General features: G+C 46.3%; 1 protein-coding gene across 9 annotated transcripts; it reads left to right on the top strand.

Moving 5' to 3' along the window:
* Positions 1 to 327: 327 nt before the first annotated feature.
* LOC120298475 (zinc finger protein 260-like) lies at positions 328 to 27417 on the top strand. 9 transcript variants are annotated; one of them, XM_039322255.1, is made up of 3 exons: positions 328 to 347; positions 4662 to 4917; positions 9177 to 11185. In XM_039322255.1, exon 3 carries the CDS (start codon positions 9267 to 9269, stop codon positions 10851 to 10853), a length of 1587 nt encoding a protein of 528 aa, XP_039178189.1. In that variant the 5' UTR covers positions 328 to 347; positions 4662 to 4917; positions 9177 to 9266; the 3' UTR covers positions 10854 to 11185. The 9 variants fall into 9 exon arrangements, 6 of the variants coding, with proteins under 6 accessions (XP_039178189.1, XP_039178191.1, XP_039178187.1 ...); XM_039322257.1 differs by lacking the exon at positions 328 to 347 and adding an exon at positions 390 to 541; XR_005554089.1 differs by lacking the exons at positions 328 to 347; positions 9177 to 11185 and adding exons at positions 3277 to 3710; positions 24954 to 27417.

Raw genomic sequence — 27417 nt, 5'->3', positions numbered from 1 at the left:
AGCAGGAGGGAGCCCCGCCCGCGCACAGCGGGGCACTCTTCGCATGGGCAGAGGAACCCCGGAGGCGGACGCCCAGCGGAGGAACAGGGAGTCCCGCCTGGTGAATGCAGGGAGGGGGAGGAGCCACAAGTCGGAGCCCGAGAGGAGAGCAGAAGCCCCGCCCCCGCCCTCCCACTCGCTGGATCTCCGCTCCCCTCCCCGTGTCCCACTTCGCCCTGGCAGGATCGGCGCCGGATCCCTCGGGAGAGGCTCCTGGATCCCGCTCGGGGCAGTTCGGGCTGCTCCCCCTCCGGCCTTTGGGGCGCCCCTCCCGCCAGGAGAGCTTCCCCCCCCCCGCCAGGAGAAAGGTAGCTGCGGATCCGCCTCTTCAGCTTGCCCGGTTTTCCTTGGGGAGATTCGGCTCGGACACGATAGCATAGTTCCCGTATCTGAGGGGCCGCCACAAGGCAGAGGGGGCCGGGGTCTGCACCAGAGCACCAGAGGGAGGGACGAGAAACAATGGTTGGAAACTGATCAAAGAGAGAAGCAACCTGGAATTAAGGTGAGACTCTGCAGAAACCCTCCGCCCCCCCACTACGCACATGGTCTTAAGAGACCCCCGCCCAATTTAAATTCCCAGGACGGTCATCATGTAACCCCCGCACCAGGCCTTAAATGAAATATGGGCCATCCACTTAGGAGGGAAGATCAGTAAAGTCTCCTAGCAGTAGTAACTGAAGATCATTGCTGCTGACTGGCACTCTGAACTGAGTCCCTAAACAAGAAAGCCTGAAAAAGGAATATAATAAATAATAATAATAATTATTATTATTATTAATTTGCCATTAGTCAATTGCAAAAGGCGGCCTTACTAGGAACTGCTTCCATCCTGCGACGACTTTGAAGTGTCCCTGACTGGTTGGTTCCCACCGTGAAAGATGAAACACAAGCGAGTGGTCCACAGCAGAGAAGCTGCCTTTATTAACCAATGGTCAAAGCCCTTTCCTGCCCCCATCCCTGAGGGTTGGATAGGGAGGTGGTGGATGAAGGCTGCAGAAAGCCAAGGTTTAATGCTCCCTAGGAGATCCCTTCTTTGATTGACAGCTACAGTCCAGTCCAGGAATGGATGAGGTTCCCTCTCAACTGATGGAGGGATGAGAAGCTCATTGCACTGAGACAACAAGGGGCTCTTTGGCCAGAGCTGGTGTGGGGACCTTGGTGTCCTCTGAGCTTGGTGGTTTCCTTGCAGACGTTTCATTACCCAACTAGGTAACAATATCAGTGCCAGGTAACATCAATTAACCAATTATAGGTTTACACAGTCGTCTGTTGGAGTACCCATAAGACAGGATCTGATTTTATGGGATTTTTTTTGTGGCCAATAAGCAATAAGCAGTCCTAAGTATAAAGCCATTCTTCCAAATTTGTATTTTCTGCAAAAATAGCAAACCCCCTGCAAATTGTGATCTGATGGAGGCACTATCGTGGAACTGGTGAGAAAAGCCAGCCGGTTGCCAAGTGCTCACAATGTGGTCAGATAACCTGGGGGGAGGGGCAACATTTTACAGTGGTCAGAAGTAGTTTATGGACTGATAATGCTTGCTGCAAGTTGAGGTTTACCTGTAATGAAACCTTGATAAACCCTGGATAATTCGCAAAAGGGAGTCTGTTGTGTAAATGCTTGGAATACTGTAAAATACCTCACTGAGACTTCAGGAGGCCTTGAAGAATCCACAAGAAATTGTGCGTTTGGTGTGCGTGAAATATTTTCCTGGAATGTCTACCTGGGTCTGCAGGTAAAAATGCCCTGAAGAGAAACCCTCCAGGTGCTCGGACTACTGGACACTCTTTCCGGGTGACAAACCCCATCAGTTTGGTGTGTGGAAAATCTGTTCCTTGAAATGAGAGAATTGTTCCCATACATTCATGAGTCCCCACAGAGGGGAGGCCTAAAAATTTTAATGTTTTATCCTGAAATCTTTTCAAAAAAACACAAAGCAGTTCCTAATTGTGGTGAAGTGAGAAAAAAGTTCCCTGGCCTGGGTGTTATTTTTTTAAAAAATGTTGTGATTTAGAGGGAGAAAATATCCTTCAGATGCCACTTAAGCCCCAGGGTCTCTTTGGCCCCTTATCCACCCTGCGTCCTCTCCTATTCACAGTGGAAGAGACCCGGATTGCCAGCTCTTAAATCGAACAGAAGATTCTCTTTTAGGATTGTAAAGTAAAACCTTTAAGGCAGTGGTTCTCAACCTTTTTAATGCCGCAACCCCCAACCGGTCGTAAGTTGAGGAACTAAACCGGTAGTAAGTCGAGGACTACCCAACAGGTTGTAAGTCAAGGACCTTCCCTGCCCGGGAGTGCCACGCATGCATGGTGCCGCCCCCTACGCCGGCCGAGGCGTAGCTGGCAAGTGGCAGAGATGGAGCAGGCCGACCACCGGCTGGGCCACCAGCTGGCCCAGCCCATGGGAGGTAAGGCACCTGCCGGAAAAGGGTAAAAAATGGCGGACAGCCTTGCTTGGTGACCCCCATGAAATGGTCGATTGACCCCAAATGGGGTTGCGACCCATAGGTTGAGAACCGCTGCTTTAAGGTTTCATGGATGTTTTGTTTCTGTGGGAACTGTATGAAAGTCCATAAGCTTCTAGAGTGGGATTTTTCTGAAAAACGTTTCAATCCATTGTGCAGCCTTAATAAAAGTATTTCCACTATACTGCAGCATGTTCCAATATCTCAGGGGCTGCCCAAAGAAGAGGGAGTCAAGCTATTTTCCAAAGCATCTGAAGGCAGGACAAGAAGCAACGGGTGGAAACTGATCCAGGAGAGAAGCAACCTAGAACTAAGGAGAAACTTCCTGACAGTGAGAACAATTAATCAGTGGAACAGCCTGCCTCCAGAAGCAGTGAATGCTCCAACACTGGAAGTTTTTAAGAAGAGACTGGACAGCCCTTTGTCTGAAATGATGTAGGGTTTTCTGCCTGAGCAGGGGGTTGGACTAGATGACCTCCAAGGTCCCTTCCAACTTTACTACTATTACTATTACCCGCCACCCCCACAGGATGATGGTTTGGGAGGAAGCGTGGGAAGAGGGGGCGAACCTGCGAAACATCCGGCGCCGGGTGTGGAGGAAGGGGTGCCGGTAGAGACCCCCTCCCCCCAAAATACCTGGAAGGATCCATAGGCTGGGAAAGGCAGAGGGGGATGGATGGCGGGGGGGAGGGGGGTAAAGGCGGTTTGCGACTCGGCTTCTGCATCTTCCCCCCCCCACACTGCCACGGAGCCCCCACCCGGGAAGGGACCCCGGGCCAGCCCCTCCATCTCCTTCCTCAGAGGCTCCACAAACTCCCAGCCCTCCTCGAAGGGACTGGGGGGGGGGATTCCCTTGTGCGCTCCTGGCTCTTTCCTACTTCCTTCCTCCGGGGATTCACCGGCAATCCGCCTCCTTCCGTTCTCTCCTGCCCAGCTGCCCTTCCAGGATCTTCGGAATCCGGAAGGGATCTTCCCGGAGCTTCTTCCCGACCCTCCTCCTGGCTATCCCCGCCCCTGCCTCTCCCCTCCCACTCGCTGGATCTCCGCTTCCCTCCGGGTGTCCCGCTTCGCCCTGGCAGCATCGGCGCCGGATCCCACGGGAGAGGCTTCTGGATCCCGCTGGGGCAGATCTGGCTGCTCCCCCTCCGGCCTTTGGGGCGCCCCTCCCGCCAGGAGAGCTTTCCCCCCCCCGCCAGGAGAAAGGTAGCTGCGGATCCGGCTCTTCGGCTTGCTGGATTTTCCTTCCCTCCAGGGGGGCAAAGGGGGGTCCCTCCCCGGGCTGGATCTGCCCCCTCCGAGGCTCCCCGCGGGGCTCCGGGTGGATCCGGGAAGGAGCTTTTGGGGAAGTTGCTCTAGAAGGTCTCTCTGTGGTCGGCCAGAGCAGGAGGTCTCGGAGCGTGCATATCCCGCAAGTGCAGTTGCAGAAAATGGAGTAAAACGGAGCTTTGCAATGCGGTATTAACACAGACTGACCTCATTGCGATAGGGAGGGGAGGGTTTGGGGAAAAGAAAAGGTTTAAATTAACTGAATGCAGTTCATGTTTTCTTAACCCCCAAGAGTTCCTCTTTCTTTGAGCTCAGTGTAAAAAGCTAAAAATAAAGCCCTTTGTTTTGATGGTAATGTTTACTTTGCTTCCGCCTTAAAAAGCTGGGACGAATTTCTCAACTTTATATTTTCCTTGTTTTGCCCTGAAGAGGCTGTGATGTGGCAGCCCCATCTTGGTGGATCTTTTTCAAAGCACCAAGGAAGTTTTGTGGCTGGTCTAGTGAGCAGGTCATAAAACAAGCCGATCCCCAAAAGGCTGCCTTTCCTAATTGTAAATATTTTTCAAAATGCCTGCCTGGAATTTTTGTGGCCCTTGCAGCCTCCAAAAAGAGCAGGAAAGAGCAGCCCTTTCCACACATGCTCTGCCCCATCTGATCTCTCTCAAATTCCCTTAAGTTTTCCTACTCACAACTCTGCATTGGTCCCTGTTGGACTTCATCTTGCTGGTTTCTTCCCTTTTGGCTCATCAAGATCTCGAATCACAATTCTATATCCATTATTTTATATCCTCAACAAATAATTCCATATTCTCATCCCTTTTCTAAGTCGTTTGCGGATTATATTCAGATTACTGTCTGCATCTGAGCCTTTCTCATCTCTCTTTGCAGGAGACCAGTGAGGATGTGGCCGTGAGCTCCACAGAGGAGAAGGGGGGGGGCGTTCTTGGATTGGGACCCACCAACCTTTGGCCCAGACTCCGTTCTAGAGAATTTGGAAATCGTGGTCCAGTTGGAGAAGCAGCTTCCTTCACAAAGGGCGAATGGATTAAGGAGAAATCAAACTGGTCAGCAATGAGGGCCATACCTGACCTTGACCCACAGGGGGAACAAGTGACTCAGAGACCTCTTAGTTGTAACTTTAAAGGTGAGTAAACAAATCTTGTTTAAATCTTGGTTTGGAGAATAAGCATATATTTTTAAAATCTTTATTGGACAAAAGAGCAATGCAGAGAAATTGTGTTTTGCTCCCAAGGTGTTGGGTGAAACCGTAATGTAGCTCCATTGAGGACTACATGGTGAGTGTGATTGGTCAAGGCAGTTATGAATTCCTTTGGTGGTAATGGTGTCTATCCCACACTTTTTGTGTGTTACCAAGACATAGATTGTGATCGGCTTTGTCACATGCCTCACTGAAGTCCAAGTATAGTATATCCATTGAATTTCACTATTCCACTATTTTAATCACTTTGACAAAGAATGCAATAGGTTTTTTCTGGCATAATCTGTTTTTGACAAACCCATGTTGGCTTCTAGTAATTTTTTTCCTAGGCTTTCGCAGATTCCTTGCTTGATCATCTTGTCCAGGATCTTCCCAGGTATTGATATCAGGCTGATTGGTCTGCAGTTTCCTGGATCTATTTTTTTCCTTTTTTGTAATATTTTATAAAACATAAAAAAATGTCTTGCAAGGACATTGTCTTGCAAGGAAGCAGGAATCAAGAAGTCATGATGGGATGGAGCTCATAAGTGCAAAAGTTATTATGATGTCACGTGAGAGTTGGCTCAGTTACTGCAATCCTCCACTCCTGAGGTTATGGCTGTTAAGCAATTTCACATGTCGTTGAGCAGATGAGTCCCAGATAGGAATGTGGGGTTGCCTGAAGTAGTAGTAGTAGTAGTAGTAGTAGTAGTAGTAGTAATAGTAGTAGTAGTAGTAATAATAATAATAAAGTTGGAAGGGACCTTGGAGGTAATCTAGTCCAAACCCCTGCTCAGGCAGGAAACCCTATACCATTTCGGACAAATGGCTGTCCAGTCTCTTCTTACAAACTTCCAGTGTTGGAACTTTCACTGCTTCTGGAGGCAGGTTGTTCCACTGGTTAATTGTTCTCACTCTCAGAAAAAGTTTCTCCTTAGTTCTAGGTTGCTTATCTCTTTGATTAGTTTCCATCCATTGCTTTTTGTTCTGCCTTCAGGCGCTTTGTAGAATAGCCTGACTCCCTCTTCTTTGGGGTAGCCCCTGAGATACTGGAACACTGCTATCGTGACCCCCCCCCCTTGTCCTTCTCTTCGTTAAACTAGACATATCCAGTTACAGCAACTGTTCCTTATATGCTTTAGCCTCCAGTCCCCTAATCATCTTTGTTGCTCTTTTCTGTACTCTTTCTAGAGTCTCAATATCTTTTTTACGTCATGGTGACCAAAACTGGATGCAGTATTCCAAGTGTGGCCTTACCAAGGCATTGTAAAGTGGTATTAATACTTCACGTGATCTTGATTCTGTCCCTCTGTTAATGCAGCCTAGCACTGTGTTGGCTTTTTTGGCAGCTGAAGCACACTGCTGGCTCATATTTAAGTGATTGTCCTGTTGACATGGACTTAGGGGACAGTAGCAATGGTGAATACGTACAGATGGTCTCGCTATCTCTGGCCACTTGCAGAACCATGAATGCAAGGTCATAAAAGGACAGCAAAGGAAACACCCAATATCTTAACCAACCTGGGAACATATGGTGCCTTAGGGAAACACTGTAAAGTGATATTAATACTTCACACGATCTTGATTCTATCCCTCTGTTAATGCAGCTTAGCACTGTGTTGGCCTTTTTGGCAGCTGCAGCACACTGCTGGCTCATATTTAAATGATTGTCCACTAGGACTCCGAGATCCCTCTCACAGTTACTACTATTGAGCAAGGTACCCCCTATACTATACCTGTACATTTGTTTTTTTCTTGCCTAAATGTAGAACCTTACTTTTTTCACCATTGAATTTTATTTTGTTAGATAGCGTCCAGTGTTCAAGTCTGTCCAGATCCACCTGTATCCTAAGCCTGTCTTCTGGAGTGTTGACTATTCCTGCCAGCTTGGTGTCATCTGCAAATTTGATGAGTTCCCCATCTATCCCCTAGTCCAAATCGTTGATGAAGATGTTGAAGAGCACTGGCCCAGAACAGAGCCCTGGGGCACCCCACTACACACTTCCCTCCATGTAGATGGGATTCCATTGAGGACCACACGCTGAGTACGGCCGGTCAGCCAGCTACGGATCCATCTGGTGGTTATGGTGTCTAACCCGCATTTTTCTATCTTGTCAAGTAGTAGGTTGTGATCTACTTTGTCAAATGTCTTACTGAAGTCCAAGTAAATTATATCCACAGCATTCCTCCGGTCCACTAATTTTGTCACTTGGTCAAAGAATGCAATAAGATTTGTCTGGCATGATCTGTTTTTGACAAACCCATGTTGGCTTTTAGTAATGACTTTGTTTGCCTCTAGGTGTTCGCTGATTCGTTGTTTGATTATCTTTTCCAGAATCTTCCCAGGTATTGAGGTCAGGCTAATAGGTCTGTAATTTCCTGGATCCATTTTTTTTTCCTTTTTTGAAGATGGGAACTACATCAGCTCTTTTCCAGTCCTCCAGTAGTTCCCCAGTGCTCCAGGATCTTTGAAAAATATAGTTCAGTGGTTCTGAGATCACATCTGCCAATTACTTGAGAACCTTGGGGTGTAATCCATCTGGTCCTGGCGATTTGAACTCGTCTAGGCTGGACAGGTGCTCACTTACCATTTTCTTGCCTATCTTAACTTGTGTTTCTATTCTGTTTTTTATGGCATTATTTTTGGTAGGTTGGTCTGTTTTTTCCCTTTATGTAAAGACAGATGCAAAAAACGAGTTAAATAGTTCTGCTTTCTCCCTGTTGCTTGTCACCTTCTTGCCACTTTCACCCACTAATGGACCAATCATTTCCTTCACTTTTTTCTTGTTTTTTACATGTTGAAAGAAGCTTTTTTGTTATTTTTGACTTTGGTCGCAAGCCTTAGTTCATTTTGAGCCTTAGCTTTCCTCACTTCATCTTTGCAGGCTCGGGCTATTTGCTGATATTCTAACTTAGTTATGTGCCCCTCTTTCTACTTTCTATACTTGTCCTTTTTATCTTTCAATTTATCAGAGAGTTCTTTATGCAGCTATGCTGGTTTCTTTTGAGAGCTGTTATTTTTCTTCTTTGTTGGTATTGTGCTGGACTGGGCTTTTATTATCTCACTTTCAAAATTTCCCAAGCTTCTTGAGCTGTTTTCCCCTGGAGGATTTTCATCCATGGAATTCTTTCCAAACCCTCTCTAAGTTTATTGAAATTAGCTCTCTTGAAGTCCAAGACTCTAGTTTGACTGTGTTCTATTGCTTGTGCTTCCATAATGTTGAATTCCAATATTGCATGATCACTTCCACCCAAGGTTCCTATGGCTTCAACACCTTCTATCATTTCATCTCTGTGAGTGAGAATTAGATCCCAAATGGCTAATCCCCTAGTTCCTTTCTCTATTTTTGGGGAGACAAAGTTGTCTGCTAGGTTTGTCAGGAATCTGTTTGATCTTCCACTTGGTGCAGAGTTTGTCTCCCAGTTGATGTCAGGGTAGTTAAAGTCCCCCATTACTATTATGATCTGCTTCCTACATACCTGCCCACCAAGTGGGCAGGAGAGGCATTGTGAGTCCTGGCACAGGCCACATTTGACTTAAGAAGGTCCTGAAGAAGCTTACAGATGCTTTGGGACAGGTTGCTTGGAAACATGTATGGAACACGTGACTTGGAGAATGGCGCAAGGCTGCAAAGGCCTCCATTGTGGGGATTAAGGCTTCATTTCTCAGTGGCTGAGGTGACAGTGGGCTGAAGTGACAGTGGGCTGGAGTCCAGGTCTGGGTTCAGTGACCCCAGGCCTCCACTTAAGGCCCAGCCCTGCTATTGCTGTCAATCGGGGCTGCTTTCCATGGTCTGGATGGGGCAGCTCAGGCATCTAGGGGTGGCTGCAGCTGTGCATCCCACTTCATCACCCCCCAACTCCTGGGTGACCTGAGCCTGATTTCCTGGACCTCCCCTACCCCCAGACACACCCACATCCCTTGCCTGGGCCTTCCTCCTACCTAAAGTTTCAGGGCTTCTTTTTCTCCTCGTCATAGGACGAGAACCAAGGAGGAAAAGATAGAGTCATTGAACAGCAAAAGAGTTTGCCTCCAAGGGATCTGGGGTGATGGAATCAGTGGAGGTTTTGTCTCGGCTGTACTGTGGACCCTTGCCCTGGTCAGAGGGTAAGATTGGAAGACCTTCATGGTCCCTTCCAAGACTACAATTCTCTACCATTGTCAAAAGGAAACATTATTCTCATCGTCTTTCTTTTTCCACCAGCAGGAAAACAATTCTGACCAAAGATTCACCTGCAAGTCACCTTTCAAGAGATAGTAGAAAATCAGCGCAAGGCAGCAGCCGCCAGAATTCATGGAGGGCGGGAAACTCTCGGATCCCCCGCCAGACACAAGTAGCACTCTGAAAAACCACAAAAAAACCCATGAATGCTCAGAATGTGGGAAATCCTTTGCTCGCCGGTCCGGCCTTTTGAGCCACAGGAAGATCCATGTGGCAAACGGATCCAGTCAAGGATTGGAGGGTGAGAAATCCTTTTCTGGAAAAGGTGCCAAAGATCTCAGACGCCCCCCCAGACTAAAACCTCATAAATGTGAGGAATGTGACTTATGCTTTGGTCAAAAGTCAAGTCTTCTTACACATCAGAAAACCCACACTGGAGAGAAACCCTATCAGTGTCTGGAATGTGGGAAATTTTTCAGTAAAAAAGGCACCCTCAGAAAGCATGAGAGAATTCACACAGGGGAGAAACCTTACACGTGTTGGGAATGTGGGAAGAGCTTTTCTCGGACGGGAGGTCTTCAGATCCATGAGAAGGTTCATGCAGGAATAAAATCTTACAAATGCTTTGAGTGTGGGAAATGTTTCACCCTGAGTTCCACTCTTCGGACTCATGAGAAAACACACAGAGGGGAGAAAAATGAAAAGTGTCTTGAATGCGGGAAATGTTTTTCCGAGAAATCAAGCCTGATGCGGCATCAGAGACGTCACACTGGGGAGAGACCCTATGAATGCCCAGAATGTGAGAAACGATTTATGTGTTCTTCTGAACTTCAGAGGCATCAGAAGAGGCACAATGGGGAGAAACCCTATCAATGTGGGGAATGTGGGAAATGTTTTGTTACACAAAGAGAGCTTCAGTTTCACGAGAGAATCCACACAGGGGAAAAACCATACAAATGTGGGGAGTGTGGGAAATGCTTTTCTCTAAAACAAAGCCTTGGAAGGCATCAGAGGCTCCACACAGGAGAGAAGCCATTCAGATGCCTAGAATGTGGGAAATGTTTTGCTCAACATGGAAACCTTTGGAGACATCGTAAAACCCACACAGGGGAGAAGCCGTTCAGATGCCTAGAATGTGGAAAATGTTTTGCTCAAAAGGGAGCCCTTTGGACACATCATAAAACCCACACAGGGGAGAAGCCGTACAGATGCCTAGAATGTGGAAAATGTTTTGCTCAACAGGGAAACCTTTGGAAACATCATAAAACCCACACAGGGGAGAAGCCATATCAATGCTTCGAATGTGGACAATTTTATTCTACTACATCACACCTTAGAAGTCATGTAAAAACTCACACAGGGGAAAGAAATTACAAATGTTTAGACTGTGGGAGAGCATTTGCTCATTCATATTCCCTTAGAATCCACAGCCGAATCCATACAGGAGAGAAGTCCCATAAATGCTCGGAGTGCGATAAATGTTTTTCTCAAAAAAATACTCTTGTGAGACATCAGCGAACCCACACTGGAGAGAAACCATATAAATGTCCAAAGTGTGGGAAATGTTTTGCCCGAACTTCATCACTTCGTAAGCACGTCAGAAGTCAGACAGGGGAGTCGCCTTACAAGTGTCCAAAGTGTGAGAAAACATTTCATTGTAAGTCTCAGCTAAAAATGCATCAGAAAGTCCATAGTAGAAAGAAACCCCTTCAGTTGTGAAGAATGTGGAAAACATTTTTTAAAACGTCACATCTTATAATTCACCAGGAACTTCACACAGTCCCAGAAGGGAAATCCTACAGTGTTTTGGTGTGGGGAAACCTTCACAATCAGGAAACCAGCGTGGCAATTTTTTGTCCCAGTTTCTTGTGCTTTTTGTACAACAAAACATCCACACAGGAGAGGTTCCACAAATGCTTCAGCAGAATTTAACATTTTATTTCTGATATTTTTATTTTTCATTTTGTATATTAAGGTTTTGGGGACCAGAAGAGAAGAAGGAAACTCAGTTTAGACCAGGGGTGTCAAACTCAATTTCATTGAGGGCCGCATCAGCATTGCGGTTGCCCTCAGGGGGCCAGGTGGGTGTGGCCAGGGTGGATGCAGCCTACTGGGTGGGTGTGGATGGAGTGGGTGTGGCCTACTGGGTGGGCGTGGCCAGCTCTACATTGTTTGCGTTAAGGGTGCCTGTGGGGGCCTGGGCAGGAGTGGGACAGATCTGAGGGTCTCTGGCAGAAGGGGGTGGGACCAGGGCAAGTGCCAAGGCATGGTCCACTGGAGGAGCCTCACTGTTCCTCTCAGGCCATGCGGGGGGGAGGCCTTATGGAGCTAAGACTGAATGTGTTTCAGCATAGATGGCCACCACAAAACTGTACATTGGCTCCCAGCTGGCCTGGGCCAGGGCCAAGGCAGCGGGGGCCGTTGCCTCACTATTTCCAGGATGGCTTCGCGGGCCACATGAAACCACTTTGCGGGCTGCATCCGGCCCCCGGGCCTTGTGATTGACATGTCTGCTTAGATACTTCAAATAATATGAGGTGATGGAAATTGCCTTGTGATTCCATTGCACCTAAAATAACAGGGAGATCCCATTTTCCTCTTGAATGTGTATTTACCTCCCAGCCAGCCCAGAGCCCAAGGACTTCCTGGTGGTCTCCCATCCAGCACTGCCAAGCTTTCCTAGCGTGGCCAAGGCTGGCCAGGTGTGGCCTCTTAGCTGAGACAAGCACAATGAAAGGGAGGGTCTCTCTCTGGGTCTGGCAAGATGGGGTTAAGGCAAGTCAGGAGCCCAGTTCAAAGTCAGGAGCTTCTCAGAGAAAAACTGCAAAGAGGGAAAGGGTTTGTGCTAAGTGACCGAGAGTCTTTTTGGAGTTGGGCAGGATTAACAAATTCAGGAAATAAATATCCTACAGCACAGCAGGCAGAAGCCTGGGGAAAAGAAGGGCATTTGCTGATAATTTTGTAGTAATTTTGAAAAACCTTTTTGTAAGGAACAAAAATGTTAATGGAAAAATTAATATTTTTGTGTTGGTCATTAGCTGGTTTTAAAATTAAGAGCTGAAAGACAAAGATGGCAAACTAAATATGAACATGGGAGAGCAAATAAAATTGATGGGGAAAAAAGTGTTTTGAAGAAATGAGGGGACAGGAAGAAACCTGAGCATTATTTAAAAAAATACAAATTGTATGTCAAAATAATTATGTTAAGGCATGGGATGAAATCGAGAAGGCTGTGTTAAGATGTGTAAATTACAACTGTCATTGTTGGGGAGAATTTCTGTGATTAAAAATGAATGTATTACCTACTTTCATGGTGCTTCTGTTTTAAGCAATACCTCTCTAAATAATAGGTGCACCCCTTAAGCAATCTAGATTTATATGCCGAGGGAAAAACCAGGGGTTGAATTTAAAACGCTTCAGGATGCAAATAAAAGAGGATAGTCTGATTAGGAAATTCTTCTTTGCAGTGTGTTCAGTTTGGACAAAAAGAATGAGTTTTGCTGAGAAATAAGAAAATTTAAAAATAACAAGAGCAGGAGTTGGAGTTTGGGTGGCCTGGTTTTTATGTGGTACAACTTCAACAATCCTTGTGATGGAAGTGATGCATTGAGAATACGGAAGGGATGTAAGCCCGGAGGGTGCCCGAGAAAGCCCTGGCAGAGGAAGGCCATGTATGGGAGAGGAAAAGAGCAGGCAAAGGGGAACGGTCACGTATGGAGAGTTGTTAGAAAAAAGGAACGCAGAGTTGTTAGAAAAAAGGAACGTGGGAGAATACAAGGGGAAGTCAGGAGATCAGCAGAGGGATTTAGTTTCACACAGTTTTTCTCTGTAGAGTCGAGAGAAAGATTGAAAGTGGACAAAAGGACACTTGGAATTAAACACAACCTATTGGGAGACAGAATTTGACACCGAACTCCTGTATGTGCAAATGATGACCATGAAATGGCTCAAAAGTATCAGCTTTTTCTAAAAACTGAAATGGACAAAAAACAAGTTAAAAAGTGTACGGCTAGTCCTCAACTTGCAATGGTTCATTTAGTGACCACAGCACTGAAGAAAATGAATTATGACAATTTTTCACACTTATAACCATTGCAGCAGATGACAAGAAACTTGGAAACTACTGTTTGCTTAAAAGTGACTGCGCTTACGGGGGGGGGAAGAGGGGGAAGAAAAAAAGGAAAGGACGGAAAAAAGCAAACTCTTCCCTCCTGCCCACTCCGGAGAAGCCTTGGGGAGAGATGGGAGGGGGGGGAAGACCCTGGAGGGAAGCTGAAGGATGGAGCCAGGATGAGGTTCACCCACCAGCAGGGAAGCGTCCTTTGACGGGGCTTCTCCAGAGGCCTTTCTCAACTTCAGGTTTATTTCACTGGAAGAATAATAATCCCCCATGTCGGGAAAGATCCAAAAGAGATCCCGCATTATCAGCTCTCAGAATCCAATGTGGCAGATTGCCAGAACTGGCTGCGTCTCTTGTGCCCCCCCCCCCCGTCCAGAGGAGAGGATGATGGGTTGGAGGAAGCGAGGGAAGAGGCGGTGAAAATGCACTTGGGCGAAGATCTGGCCCCGGGTGTGGAGGAGGCGATGCCGGCAGAGACCCCCCCCCCAATAACATTCCTGGAGGAATCCATAGGCTGGGAAAGGCAGAGGGGGGGATGGAGAGAGGGGGGGGATAAAGGCGTTTGGGGGCTTCTGCATATCCCCCCCCACCCAGGGAGACTCCCCCGGGGAAGGGAGCCCTGGCCAGCCCCTCCCTCTCCGCCCTCAGTCGGGCTCCGCAAAGACCCAGCCGGAGAGGAGCCCTCCTCGAAGGGACCGGGGGGGTTCCTGTCCCTCCTGCCTCCCCCCCAAAAGCCATCGCGGAGCTTCAGTTTCCACCCAGATGCTGGAGCAGGAGGCAGCCCCGCCCGGGCACAGCAGGGCACTCTTCGCATGGGCAGAGGAACCCTGGAGGCCGATGCCCAGCGGAGAAACGGGGAGTCCCGGCTGGGAAGGCGGAGAGGGGAAGGGAGGGGGGAGGAGCTGAGGCTGCTAAGGGGCGGAGCCGGATAAGACAGCAGAAACCCCGCCTCTCGCGTCCACCCTCCCAATCGCTGGATCTCCTTTTCTCTCCGCGTGTCTCGCTTTGCCCTGGGAGGATCGGCGCTGGATCTCTCGGGAGAGGCTTCTGGATCCCGTTCGGGGCAGGTCTGGCTGCTCCCCCTCCGGCCTTTGGGGCGCCCCTCCCGCCAGGAGAGCTTCCCCCCCCGCCAGGAGAAAGGTAGCTGCGGATCCGCCTCTTCGGCTTGCCGGGTTTTCCTTGGGGAGATTCGGCTCTGGCGTCGCCTGCAGGGAGCGGATCCCTCCCTTCCCTCCAGGGGGGCAAAGGGGGATCCCTCCCTCCCCGGGCTGGATCTGCCCCCTCCTCGCCCGTCCCAGGATCCCCGCGGGACTCCGGGAAGGACTTTTGGGGAAGTTGCTCCAGAAGGTCTCCCTGTGGTCCGTCAGAGCAGGAGGCCTCTGAGCCTGCAGATCCCGCCAAGTGCAGTTGAAAAAAATGGAGTAAACGGAACTTTAATACACTTATTGAGATATATAATCTGGTACTAACACCTTCTGTCCTGATCGCAATAGGGAAGGGAGGTTTTAGAGAAAAGAAAACAAGTTTAAATTAGTTTAATTGAGCTCAGGTTGTCTTTTTTTTAAATTTTTTAAAAGTTTTTATTAAGTACAAAGAAAAAAAAGGATTAAAAACATTGAACATGGTAAATCGTCTTTGACTGACATCTCAGTCCATATTGTACATTAATTACATATAATATATCTATATACAAACTACATTTCTGGTCGCTATCTTAACTTATCTCTTTATTTGTGATCTCCATTTTTTTTCCTTCCATCTATAAAATGTATTCCATATTCGATAAAATTCTGTTTCTTCCTGATTTTTTAATCTTTAATTATCCTATCTAGTTCTGCGCAATACATAATTTTCTTTATTAGTACTTCCTCACTCGGTACTTCCATTGCTTTCCACTTTTGAGCAAATAATATCCTTGCCGCCATAACCACGTGAATAATTAAATATGCATCCTCTTTATTTACATTTTTGTCTAGTATTCCTAATAGTAATGCCTCAGGTTTGTATAGAATATTTTGCCTAGTCATTTCTATTGCCCATTCCCAGACCGTACGCCAATACACCTGTGCTTCTCTACATGTCCACCATACATGAAAAAAGGTGCCCTTTTCTTTTTTACATTTCCAACACATAGATGAATATCCGTTATACATTTTGGCTAATCTGGCCGGAGAGAGATGCCATCTGTAAACCATCTTATACAGGTTTTCTTTATATCAGCGGTTCTCAACCTATGGGTCGCGACCCCATTTGGGCTCGATCAACCATTTTACGGGGGTTGCCAAAGAAGGCGATCCGCCATTTCCCCCCCTCAGGGGGCGCCGCCACGCATGCGTGCCGTGCCGCACATGCGCGGCACGTTTGTGTGACGGGGTCGCCGTCACACAAACGTTGAGAACCACTGCTTTATATGATGTCGCCAATGTGATTTTGTTATTTCTCTCCCATACTTGCTGCCATTGATCCATATTTATATTATATCCTAGATCTATTGCCCATGTCACCATTGTTTCTTTAACCTGCTCCTCATATAGCTTATGTTCCAACAGGTGTTTATAAATATTCTTTATTTGTTTTTTCTCCGGGCCTAGCGGTGTTTTATCTAACCCCGTATCTTGTCTGTTAATACCCCATTCTTGCTTATCCTTCATGTATCTTGCTTGTATCTGGAGATAAGACCACCACTCCATGTCTATTCCTTATTGTTTTAGCTCTTGTTTTTGTTTTAAATAACCTTCTTCTGTCAAGATGTCTTTATATATAGTAGCCTAGTCTTTCCTATACAAATTGGGATATGTGACTGGCTCCAATGGTGATAGCCAAGCCGGAATCTTTGTGTAATATTGGCATTTAACTATATTCCAGCTTTTTATTAATTCTTGCCAAACCTTATGTCTTAAAAAATATTGGTGGTTTCTGCTTTGCCCCATCCATATGTGAGCATGCCAACCCTGCTGGAGGTCATAACCCTCTAAATGTAAACATCTTTTATTTTCTAAGGTTATCCAGTCTCTAATCCATGTTAGGGCCGCTGCTTGGTAATATAGCTCCCAATCTGGGAAACCTAAACCTCCCCTCTCTTTGGCATCCTGTAATGCCTTTAATTTTATTCTTGCCTTCTCACCGGACCACACAAATTCTAAGGTTAATTTATTCAGCTCCTTGAAAAATTTCTTGTCTAATTGAATTGGGATATTCTGAAACAGGAATATCATTTTAGGTAAGATGTTCATTTTCACTGCAGCAATTCTCCCAAGTAATGAAAGATGCAAATTTTTCCAAGGGTCTAAATCTACTTTTATATTCTTTACCAATTTGCCATAATTGTCTTCTTTAATTGATGAGCAGCGTGCTGAAATAACTATCCCTAAATATTTTAATTTGGAAACTACTTGTATACCCAATTTTGCCTCGAGGTTTCTTTTTTGTATGTTAGTCATGTTTTTTGTTATAATCTTTGTTTTGTTTCTATTTATTTTCAAACCTACCAGATCCCCATACTCTTCCAATATTTCGAATAGTTTCTGCCCTGATTGTTCTGGGTCTTCTAATATAAATGCTAAGTCGTCTGCATAAGCTTGAAGTTGGTATGTTTCTTAATCTTAAATCCTTTAATCTGCTCTTCTTGTCTTACTACTCTAGCAAGAATCTCTAATGTATATATAAATAACAATGGCGAAAGAGGACATCCTTGTCTTGTACCTTTCTGTATGTTGAATTTATCAGTGGCCTCTCCATTTATTATGATCTGGGCCTTTTGTTCAAAATATATTGCGGTTATCATGTTTAAAATTTTTTCTCCAACATCCATTAATTTTAGTTGTTGGATCATAAATTGCCAATTGACATTATCGAAAGCCTTCTGTGCATCAAGGAACAGAAGTGCCACTTGACGATCACTATGTGATTCATAACATTCGAGAATGTCTAAGATTGTTCTTATATTCCGCTTAGTCTGTTTAGTACAAACCCATTTTGATCCGAATGTATGAAATCAATTAGGTACTTTTTGAATCTCTCCGCCATTATTGAGGCAAAAATTTTATAGTCAGAATTCAGTAATGATTGTTGTTGTTAATTGCGAAGTCGTGTCCGACCCATCGCGACCCCATGGACAACGTTCCTCCAGGTCTTCCTGTCCTCTACCATCTTCTGGAGTCCATTTAAGTTCACACCTCCTGCTTCAGTGACTCCATCCAGCCATCTCATTCTCTGTCGTCCCCTTCTTCTATTGCCCTCAATCTTTCCCAGCATTAGGCCCTTCTCCAGTGAGTCCTTCCTTCTCATTAGGTGGCCAAAGTATTTGAGTTTCAACTTCAGGATCTGGCTTTCTAAAGAGCAGTCGGGGTTGATCTCTTCTAGGACTGACCGGTTTGAACGCCTTGCAGTTCAAGGGACTCGCAGGAGTCTTCTCCAGCACCATAGTTCAAAGGCCTCAATTTTTTTGCGCTCAACCTTTCTTATGGTCCAACTTTCACAGTCATGCATTGCAACTGGGAAAACCATGGCCTGGACTATACACATCAGTAATGATATAGGTCTAAAATTTTGAATCCGTGTTTTTTTCCGCTTCTTCTTTTGGAATCAATATTATATTTGCCTCTGACCAGGACTTAGGTATTTTAGCATCGGTTAATACAGTGTTGAAAACTTCTAGTACAGTGGTTCTCAACCTGTGGGTTGGGACCCCATTTGGGGTCAAATGACCATTTCACGGGGATCACCAAACCATGCTGTCCGCCATTTTTTTCCCTTTTCCCTAGCTGTCCTACTCCCTCTTATTGGTGGCCACACCCACTTGGGGGTCACCACAACATGGGGAACTGTATTATGGGGTCACGGCATTAGAAAGGTTGAGAATCACTGTTCTAGTAGGTATTGATTGAGTGCACTTTGTTGTTCTTTATATAGTTCCGCAGGTATTCCATCTGGGCCAGTCGCCTTATTGATCTTTTGTTTATTTATAGCCCTGATTATTTCAGCCATTCTTATTTCCACATTTAACATAGATTTTATTTTCTCCGGAATCTTCTATTATATTCTATTATCCTTTCTGCATTTTTTCCCTCATTTCTCTTATATAGTTTTTCATAGTATCTTTGGGCGATTCCCCTTTTTATAATCTCCTCCCCCTGAATCTCTCCTTTCTCGTCTTCCAAATTAATATTCCGTTGCTTCTCTTTCTGCCTTCTTAGTTTATACGCTAGCCATCTTTCCGGTTTATTCGCGTGTTCAAAGATATTTTGCTCAGCTGCCTGTAATTTTTGTGCTAACTTTTCCAAATCCTCTATACATAGTTTATGTTTAATTAAATCCATTTTGTTTTTCAATCCTTTGTTTTCAGGATCTCTCTGAAATTGTGTTTCGGCCTGTTTGTATTCATCCTCTAGCCTCATCCTACCGTATATTGTTTTTTCTCTTTGTTTCTCTTGGCCATGTACGAAATTGCTACACCCCTCATGTATGCTTTTGCCGAATCCCAAATGTTCTGCAAGGATGTGTCCTCATTGTCATTTGCTTGAAAGAAAAGGTGCATCTCTTTCTCCATTCTTTCCTTAAATTCTTTTCCTTTAAGAATCACTCTTTGGAAAGTCCATCTTGGCCTGCTTCTTTATCCTTCCAAGCGAAAACTTATCGGATTATGGTCTGCCCAGAGGCTAAGTTCAATATCAATTTCTTGAATTTCCGAGGCTAATTCTTTTGTAAACCATAGCATGTCTATTCTGGTCCATGATCTGTGTCTATTAGAAAAGTAAGTGTATTTCCTCTTATCATCGTAATTCCTTTCCCTCCAAACGTCATGTAAGCTAAGATCTGTACACATCTCAAAAAAGGTTTTGGGAAGTGTTTTTTTGTTTTGTTTTGTTTCCTTTTCTTGCCTCTATACTTTTATGGTCTTTTGTTTTATCTGCAATCGCATTAAAATCTTCGATTATACAGAAACCATCTCCCTGTATGGTTCACGTTGTCTTAACTCACAAAAGGGATCCTCTTTCTTTGTGCTCTGTCTTTAAGGGGAATAATAAAATCCTTCGTTTTGATGCCAATCTTTACTTTGCTTTCTGTTTTAAAAAGCTGGGTATAATTTCTAAATCTTATATTTTCCTTGTTTTGCCCAGAAAAGGCTGTGATGTGGCTGCTCCTTCTTGGTGGATGTTTTACAAAAAGCAGTTTTGTAAGACTGGTCTTGTGAGCAGGTAAAAAAACAACAACAAGCTGATGGCCAAAAGGCTGCCTTTCCTAATCATACATACTTTTATATCACCTGCGTGGAAAGAGCAGCCTGTCAACGCTGCAAATATTGTATATTCTTGCTTTTGACAATATGCAGAATTGTCTGGTAAATATGGGATTAATAAAGAGCAGAAGGGGCGTTGGGGGTAAAGCCCGGGAAAGAAAGAGGAAGAAAACATTTGACCTTCACACTAATTGGATAGTGTGAGATATGAGGGCTAATTTAGGGAGGGAACACGCTGATAATTTAACTGCTCAGAGGAAGAGAACTTAGATCCTAGCATCCCTCCGTTGTGCCTGTGCCGACATTTTGTAACAATAAAAGACTTTTAGGAAAATAAATGCCTGGAAGTTCTTTGGAATGTTTCATTAGCCGGAAACACAACACAGCCTTTTCCACACATTTTCTACCCCATTTAATCAAAAACCAAATGCACAGGTATAGTATAGAGCATTGGTTCTCAACCTGTGGGTCGGGACCCCATTTGGGGTCGAACGACCATTTCACGGGGGTCGCCAAACAAGGCTGTCCGCCATTTTTTCCCCCTTTTCTTTGGCCACGCCCCTGGCACCCGGTGATGTATAAGTGGTTGGGGGTCACCACAACATGGGGAACTGTATTATGGGGTCACGGCATTAGAAAGGTTGAGAACCACTGGTATAGAGGGTACCTTGCTCAACAGTAGTAACTGTGAGAGGGATCTTGGAGTCCTAGTGGACAATCATTTGGGGCAGGCCATCTTTGGGGAACAAGGACTCGCTATGTTAGAGCGATTCCTTGTTCCGGCCCCTCAAAAGGCTCATCCTGTAGTACTGGTGACAGGGGAGTACAGGGCCCTGATTGTAGGCTGCTGTTGCTTAATGCCAGGTCCGTTGTCAGCAAAGCCCCCCTTGTCCGTGATTTAATATTGGACAGCGGGGTGGACCTGGCATGTATAACCGAAACCTGGCTGGGCCCTGAGGGGGGTGTCTCCCTCTCGGAGATGTGCCCGGATGGGTTTGTGGTGCTTCATCAGCCTCGACATCAGGGCAGGGGTGGGGGAGTGGCAGTCATTGCTCGGAAGTCCTTGAGTCCTCGTGGGATTCCTGCCCCGGAGGTTGTTGGGTGTGAGTCCCTCCTATTGAAGTTGGGTTCACGGGTTCAGTTGGGCTTGCTGCTGACGTACCTACCTCCCAGCTGCGTTGCAACAGCCCTGCCTGCGTTGCTGGAGTCAGTAGCCGGGTTGGCGGTGGAGTTCCCCAGACTTATAGTACTGGGGGACTTTAACCTACCATCACTCGGCGATCGCTCAGAGGCGGCGCAGGAGTTCATGGCTTCCATGGCAACCATGGACCTGACCCAGGTAATTCAGGATCCGACTCATAGGGGTGGTCACACACTCGACCTTGTGTTTCTCTCGGGGCAATGGAGACATGATCTGGAATTAAGGGGAATAGAGATCTCTCCCTTGTCATGGACAGATCATTTCCTACTGAGGCTGGACTTCAGAGCATCACTCCCCCATCGCAGGGAGAGGGAACCGACTAGGTGGTTCCGCCCCAGGCGCCTAATGGACCCAGATCGGTTCCAGGAGGAGCTTGGGGAAATACCTGACTCCCTTGTCCACAACTCGTCCGGGTCCCTGGTTGCGGCCTGGAATGAGGCGGCGTCCGGGGCCCTGGATCGAATTGCGCCTTTGCGACCTCTCTGTGGTGGTGGTCCCCGGAGGAGCGCCTTGGTTTACTGAGGAGCTCCGGGAGATGAAGCGCCACAAGAGACGTCTAGAGCGACGTTGGAGGGCCAGTAACTCTGAATCTGACCGATCACTATTAAGAGCCTATCTTAGGACTTATTTAGTGGCGATAAGAGCGGCAAAGCGTGTTCACTTTTCCGCACTTATTGCGTCCGCAGAATCTCGCCCGGCTGCCTTGTTTAGGGTGACCCGCTCCCTTCTTAAAGTGGAGGAGGCGGAGGAACCCTTGCAGGGGAGAGCTGAGGAGTTTGTTCAGTTTCTTTCGGACAAAATCGCTCAGATTCAGAGAGACCTGGACTCCGACTGGGCAGTGCCAGCCGAGTTGCCAGGGGCTGGTCTTAGTCATGTTATCTGGAGCGAGTTTGAGCCTGTGACCCCTGATGAAGTGGACAAGGCCGTGAGGGCAATGAATGCCGCCACCTGTTTACTGGACCCGTGCCCCTCCTGGCTGGTTTCTGCCAGTAGGGAGGTGACACGAGGCTGGCTCCAGGCGATAATCAATGCTTCCTTGATGGAGGGGTCTTTCCCGCAACCTTTAAAGGAAGCGGTGGTGAGGCCCCTCCTCAAGAAGCCTTCCCTGGACCCAGCTGTTTTGAAGAACTTTCGTCCCGTCTCCAACCTCCCCTTTGTGGGGAAGGTTGTAGAGAAGGTGGTGGCGTCCCAACTCTTGCGATCCTTGGATGAAACTAATTATCTGGACCCTTTTCAATCTGGTTTCAGGCCCGGCTACAGCACTGAGACTGCTTTGGTCGCACTGACCGATGACCTCTGGCGAGCCCGGGATAGGGGTCATTCCTCTATCCTGGTGCTTCTTGACCTCTCAGCGGCTTTCGATACCATCGACCATGGTATCCTTCTGCGTCGTCTCGGAGAGGTGGGGGTGGGCGGCACCGTATTGCGGTGGTTCTCCTCCTACCTCTCTGACAGGTCGCAGTCGGTGTTGGCGGGCGGACAGAGATCGACCCCTAGGCGCCTCGATTATGGGGTGCCTCAGGGCTCGGTCCTGTCCCCCCTCCTTTTTAACATCTACATGAAACCGCTGGGTGAGATCATTCGGCAACACGGGGTGAGGTATCATCAATACGCGGATGATACCCAATTATATATCTCCACCCCGTGTCCTTTCAGTGAAGCAGTCGACGTGATGTGCCGGTGCCTGGAAGATGTGAGGGTCTGGATGGGGGTGAACAGGCTTAGACTCAACCCTGACAAGACTGAGTGGCTCTGGGTCTTGCCTCCCAAAGGTCAACTGGATGGTCCATCTTTAGTCCTGGGGGGGGGCAAATCTACCTCCCTCAGTGCAGGCACGCAACTTGGGTGTCCTCCTGGACTCACAGCTAAATCTGGAACAACATCTATCGGCTGTGGCCAGGGGGACTTTTGCACAGGTTCGCCTAGTACACCAGTTGCGGCCTTATTTGGACCGGGAGGCTTTACTCACAGTCACTCATGCCCTTGTCACCTCAAGACTGGATTACTGTAACGCGCTCTACATGGGGCTACCCTTGAAGAGCGTTCGGAGGCTGCAGTTGGTTCAGAACGCAGCCGCGAGAGCGATTGGGGGCGCGCCGAGGTACGCCCATGTGTCACCTATCCTCCGCGAGTTGCACTGGCTTCCTGTGGGTCTCCGGACGCAATTCAAGGTGTTGGTTATCACCTTTAAAGCCCTTCATGGCATAGGGCCAGGTTACTTACAGGACCGCATTCTGCCACATAGTTCCCAGAGACCGGTGAGGTCCCATAGAGTGGGCCTCCTTCGGGTCCCGTCGGCCAGACAGTGTCGGCTGGTGGGCCCTCGGGGAAGGGCCTTTTCTGTGGTGGCTCCGACCTGGTGGAATCAACTTCCCCCCGAGGTTCGAACAACTCCCACCCTGCCGGCCTTTAAGAAGGCTGTTAAAACCCTCCTGTTCCAGCAGGCCTGGGGCTGATGTCCCCGGGGGGGGGCGGGATATGATCGGACTCGCGGTATGACTGTGGTATGACTGCTTTATTTTACTGTTTTATCATTGTTTTTAACTTTGTACGCCGCCCTGAGTCCTTTGGGATTGGGCGGCATATAAATACTGTAAATAAATAAATAAATAAATAAATATTTAAATACGAGCCAGCCGTGTGCTGCAGCTGTCAAAAAGCCAATGCAGTGCTAGGCTGCATTAACAGAGGGATAGAACAAAGATCACATGAAGTATTAATACCACTTTACAATGCCTTGGTAAGGCCACACTTAGAATACTGCATCCAGTTTTGGTCACCATGATGTAAAACAGATGTTGAGACTCTAGAGAGAGTGCAGAGAAGAGCAACAAAGATGATCAGGGGACTGGAGGCTAAAGCATATAAGGAACGGTTGCTGGAATTGGGTATATCTAGTTTAATGAAGAGAAGGATGAGGGGGGACAGGATAGCAGTGTTCCAATATTTCAGGGGCTGCCACAAAGAAGAAGGAGTGAAGCTATTCTCCAAAGCGCCTGAAGGCAGGACAAGAAACAACAGATGGAAACTGATCCAGGAGAGAAGCAACCTAGAACTAAGGAGAAACTTCCTGACAGAACAATTAACCAGTGGAACAACCTGCCTCCAGAAGCGGTGCATGCTCCAACACTGGACGTTTTTAAGAAGAGACTGGACAACTATTTGTCTGAAATGGTATAGAGTTTCCTGCCAGAGCAGGGGGTTGGACTTGATGACCTCCAAGGTCCCTTCCAACTTTATTATTATTATTATTATTACTCCTTCCATTGAATTTTCCTACTCACAACTATGCATTGGAGAGGAGGCGGAGCCCGGGAGGAGAGCAGAAGCCCCGCCCCTCCCACCTTCCCACTCACTGGATTTCTGCTTCCCTCCCAGTGTGCCCCTTCCTGTATGACCCTTCAACTTGGCAATCCTCTTTCTTTGTGCTCAATCTAAAAGGCCAACAATGAAATCCTTTGCTTTTATGCAAATGTTTACTTTGCTTCTGCTTTACGAAGCTGGGTAAAATCTGTAAAAACCAATATTTTCCTTATTTTGCTCTAAAGAGGCTGTGATGTGGCAGCAACGTATTGGTGGATTTTTTACAAACCGAAAGTTCTAAGGAGGATTTGAGGCTGGTCTTGTAAAGCAGGTAAGAAAAGAAACTGATGGCTAGAAGATTGTCTTACCTAATTTAAAAACGCTTATCCAAGGTAGCATTCGGTCCCAGGAAGCCTGGAATTTTTGTGGCCTTGCAACCTCCAAAAAGAGCAGGAAAGAGCAGCCCTTTTCATACACGCTTTGCCCCATCTGATCTCTCTTGTCTTCCTTTGAGTTTTCCTACTCACAACTCTGCGTTGGTCCCTGTTGGACTTCATCTTGCTGGTTTCTTCCATTTTGGCTCATTAAGATCTTCTTGAATCACGATTCTCTCTCCATTATTTTGTCTCCTGAACAATTAATCCTATTTTCTCCTCTCTCTTCCATTTGTAGATTATGTTCATCATTATAATAATAATAATAATAATAATAATAATAATAGTAGTAAAGTTGGGAGTGACCTTGGAGGTCATCTAGTCCAACCCCCTGCTCAGGCAGGAAACCCTATACCATTTCGGACAAATGGCTGTCCAGTCTCTTCTTAAAAACTTCCAGTGTTGGAGCATTTACTGCTTCTGGAGGCAAGCTGTTCCACTGATTAATTGTTCTCACTGTCAGGAAGTTTCTCCTTAGTTCTGTTACTGTTGGCATCTGAGCCTTTCTCATATCTCTTTGCAGGAAACCAGTGAGGATGTGGCCGTGAGCTCCATAGAGGAGAAGGGGCATTCTTGGATCGGGACCCACCAACCTTTGGCCAGGACTCCGTTCTAGAGAATTTGGAAATCTTGGAGAAGCAGCTTGTTTAAAATGTGTCATAAGGAAGCCAGAACCAAAAAGCCATGATGCGATGGAGCTTGTGGGTATAAAAATCAGAAGAAGCAAGAAAAGGGAATGAGAAATGGGTTGCTTACAATAGCTTGAAATCTTTTTCCTTCTCTTAATGTGATGGCGTAGTTTTTCGCATATCTGGTAGTTTGTTCTGGACATACTAGCACAATTCGGACTGGTATCTTGGTCGTTGTGTGAAGCGGGCATTGAGATGTGACTTGGCTGCTCTTCTCAAATGTTGCAATCCTGCACTGGTTGTTGAGCAATTTCACAGGTCATTAAGCAAAGTCTCAGGTAAGTCAGCTGGGGTTGCCTGAAGTGGGCAGGAGAGGCCATGTGAGTGCTGGCACAGGGCATGTGTGAATTGAGAGGGTCCTGGAGAAGCTTAGAGATGCTTTGGGACATGTTACTTGGAAATATGTATGGAATATGCGGCTTAGAAAATGACACAAGGCTGCAAAGGCCTCCGGTCTGGGCCTTGAGGCTGCATTTCTAAGTGGCAGCGGTGACACTGGGCTGAAGTCCAGTCCTGGGGTCAGTGGCAACTGGCTGAAATGGCTCATTCCTTTTCCCTTAGAAGTCACAGCCAAATCCATACAGGAGAGAAACCTCACAAATGCTCGGAATGTGATGTTTTTCCCATAAACATCATCTTTTGATGCATCAGACAACCCACACTGGAAAAAACCCATATAAGTGTCTGAAGTGTGGGAAATGTTTTTCCCAACCTTCAGGACTTCACAGGCACACCAGAAATCACACAGGATAGTGGCCTTATAAACGTGCACAGTGTGAGAAGACTTCATTGTAAATCAAAGCTAAAAATGCACCAGAATGTCCATAGCAGAGATAAACCCCTTCAGTTGTGAAGAATGAGAGAAACATTTTTTTTCCAAAAGTCACATCTTAGTGTTCACCAGGAACTTCACACCGTGACAGAAGGAGAATCTTAACAATTGTTTGGTGTGAGGAAAATCCTCTTCCTAGTCAACTTTGAATACCATCTTGGAGTCCACAATGAAAACAAAAGTGGTTAAATCTTGGAAGTGTTTGAAAGTTTGGCTCACAAAGTAGCAGCCTGTTAATAATTCAGAGATGTTACACAAGAGAAAAGAGCTACAAGTGTGGGGAGTAGATTAGTGCAAGTGTAGATTAGCTTTTACAGAGTACAGCTAGTTTTTGACGTATGGTCAAATTGGGAATGAATTCCTGGTCATAGTTTTATACACTGGTACACTGAGGCAACCATATGACTGGGTCTGATTTTATGACATTTTTGTGGTCATTAAGCAAGTCACTGCAGTGCTAGGTTTAAATCTATTGTTTTGAGTTTGCATTTTCTGCAAAAAACTGACAAAAAGCAAGATCATGGAACTGGTCATAGAAGGATCATAAAAATTGTGCATTTGGTGTGCATGAAATATTTTTATGGAAAGTCTACCTGGGTCTGCTGGTAAAAATGCCTTGAAGAAAAACCCACCAGATGTTCGGACTACTGGACACTCTTTCCGGGTGACAAACCACATCAGAGCTTGGTGTGTGTGTATGGACAATCTGTTCCTTGAAATGTCATTTGTAAATCCCCATAGAGAAAAAGCCTAGAAATCTTAACATTTTATCCTGAAATTTTTTTTTATTTTTTTTTAAAAACAAGAGTTCATAATTGTGGTAAAGTGAAAAAAAGGTTCCCTGGTCTGGGTGTTATTTTAAAAAGGTAGTGATCCAGAACGGGGAAAATATCCTTCAGATGCCACTTAAGCCTCAGAGTCTCTTTTGTGCCCTTATCCACCCCTCTCATTGTCCCAGTGGGAGAGACCCCCCAAGAGACTTGGGTCACCAACTCTTATCTGGGACAGGAAATTGTCAGAGCATGCAGAGTCCTATTGTGTGAGACAACCCAGGAGCAAACACAGCAAACAGTGGTTTCTAACCAATAATGGTTTATCTACAATATTATACAAGTATTACTAGGAACAAATATACGTACACGTGCTACGAGCAGAAGCCAACACGCAGCAATTACAGCAGGAAAAGGAAGAGAGAAACACACTAGCAGAGCCTTCCCTTTATACCCAGGCTCTTAAAGAGACAAAGACCCTGCTGTCTCATCCCTATCATTACATCAGTACACCAGTTGTTAAATCATTACCTTGACAGAAATTCTTTTAGGATTGTAAAATAAAAATTTTAAGGTTTTGTGGAAGTTTTGTTTCTGTGGGAACTGTATGGAAGTCCATAATCTTCAGGGCTGGGATTTTAAATGAAACGTTTTGGTCTTTTGTGCAGTCTTAATAAAAGCATTTCCACTGTCCTA

Source organism: Crotalus tigris, unplaced genomic scaffold (assembly GCF_016545835.1).
Source record: "Crotalus tigris isolate CLP2741 ecotype Arizona unplaced genomic scaffold, ASM1654583v1 scf7180000023903.560294, whole genome shotgun sequence".
Taxonomy (NCBI): Eukaryota; Metazoa; Chordata; class Lepidosauria; order Squamata; family Viperidae; genus Crotalus; species Crotalus tigris.
Note: the sequence above shows the minus strand (reverse complement) of the source record. Positions and strands in the feature narration are given on the sequence as shown.

Bases quoted from the DNA above. Each gene is read 5' to 3' on its own strand.
- LOC120298475 (XM_039322255.1), top strand. From the start codon at position 9,267: ATGGAGGGCGGGAAACTCTCGGATCCCCCGCCAGACACAAGTAGCACT.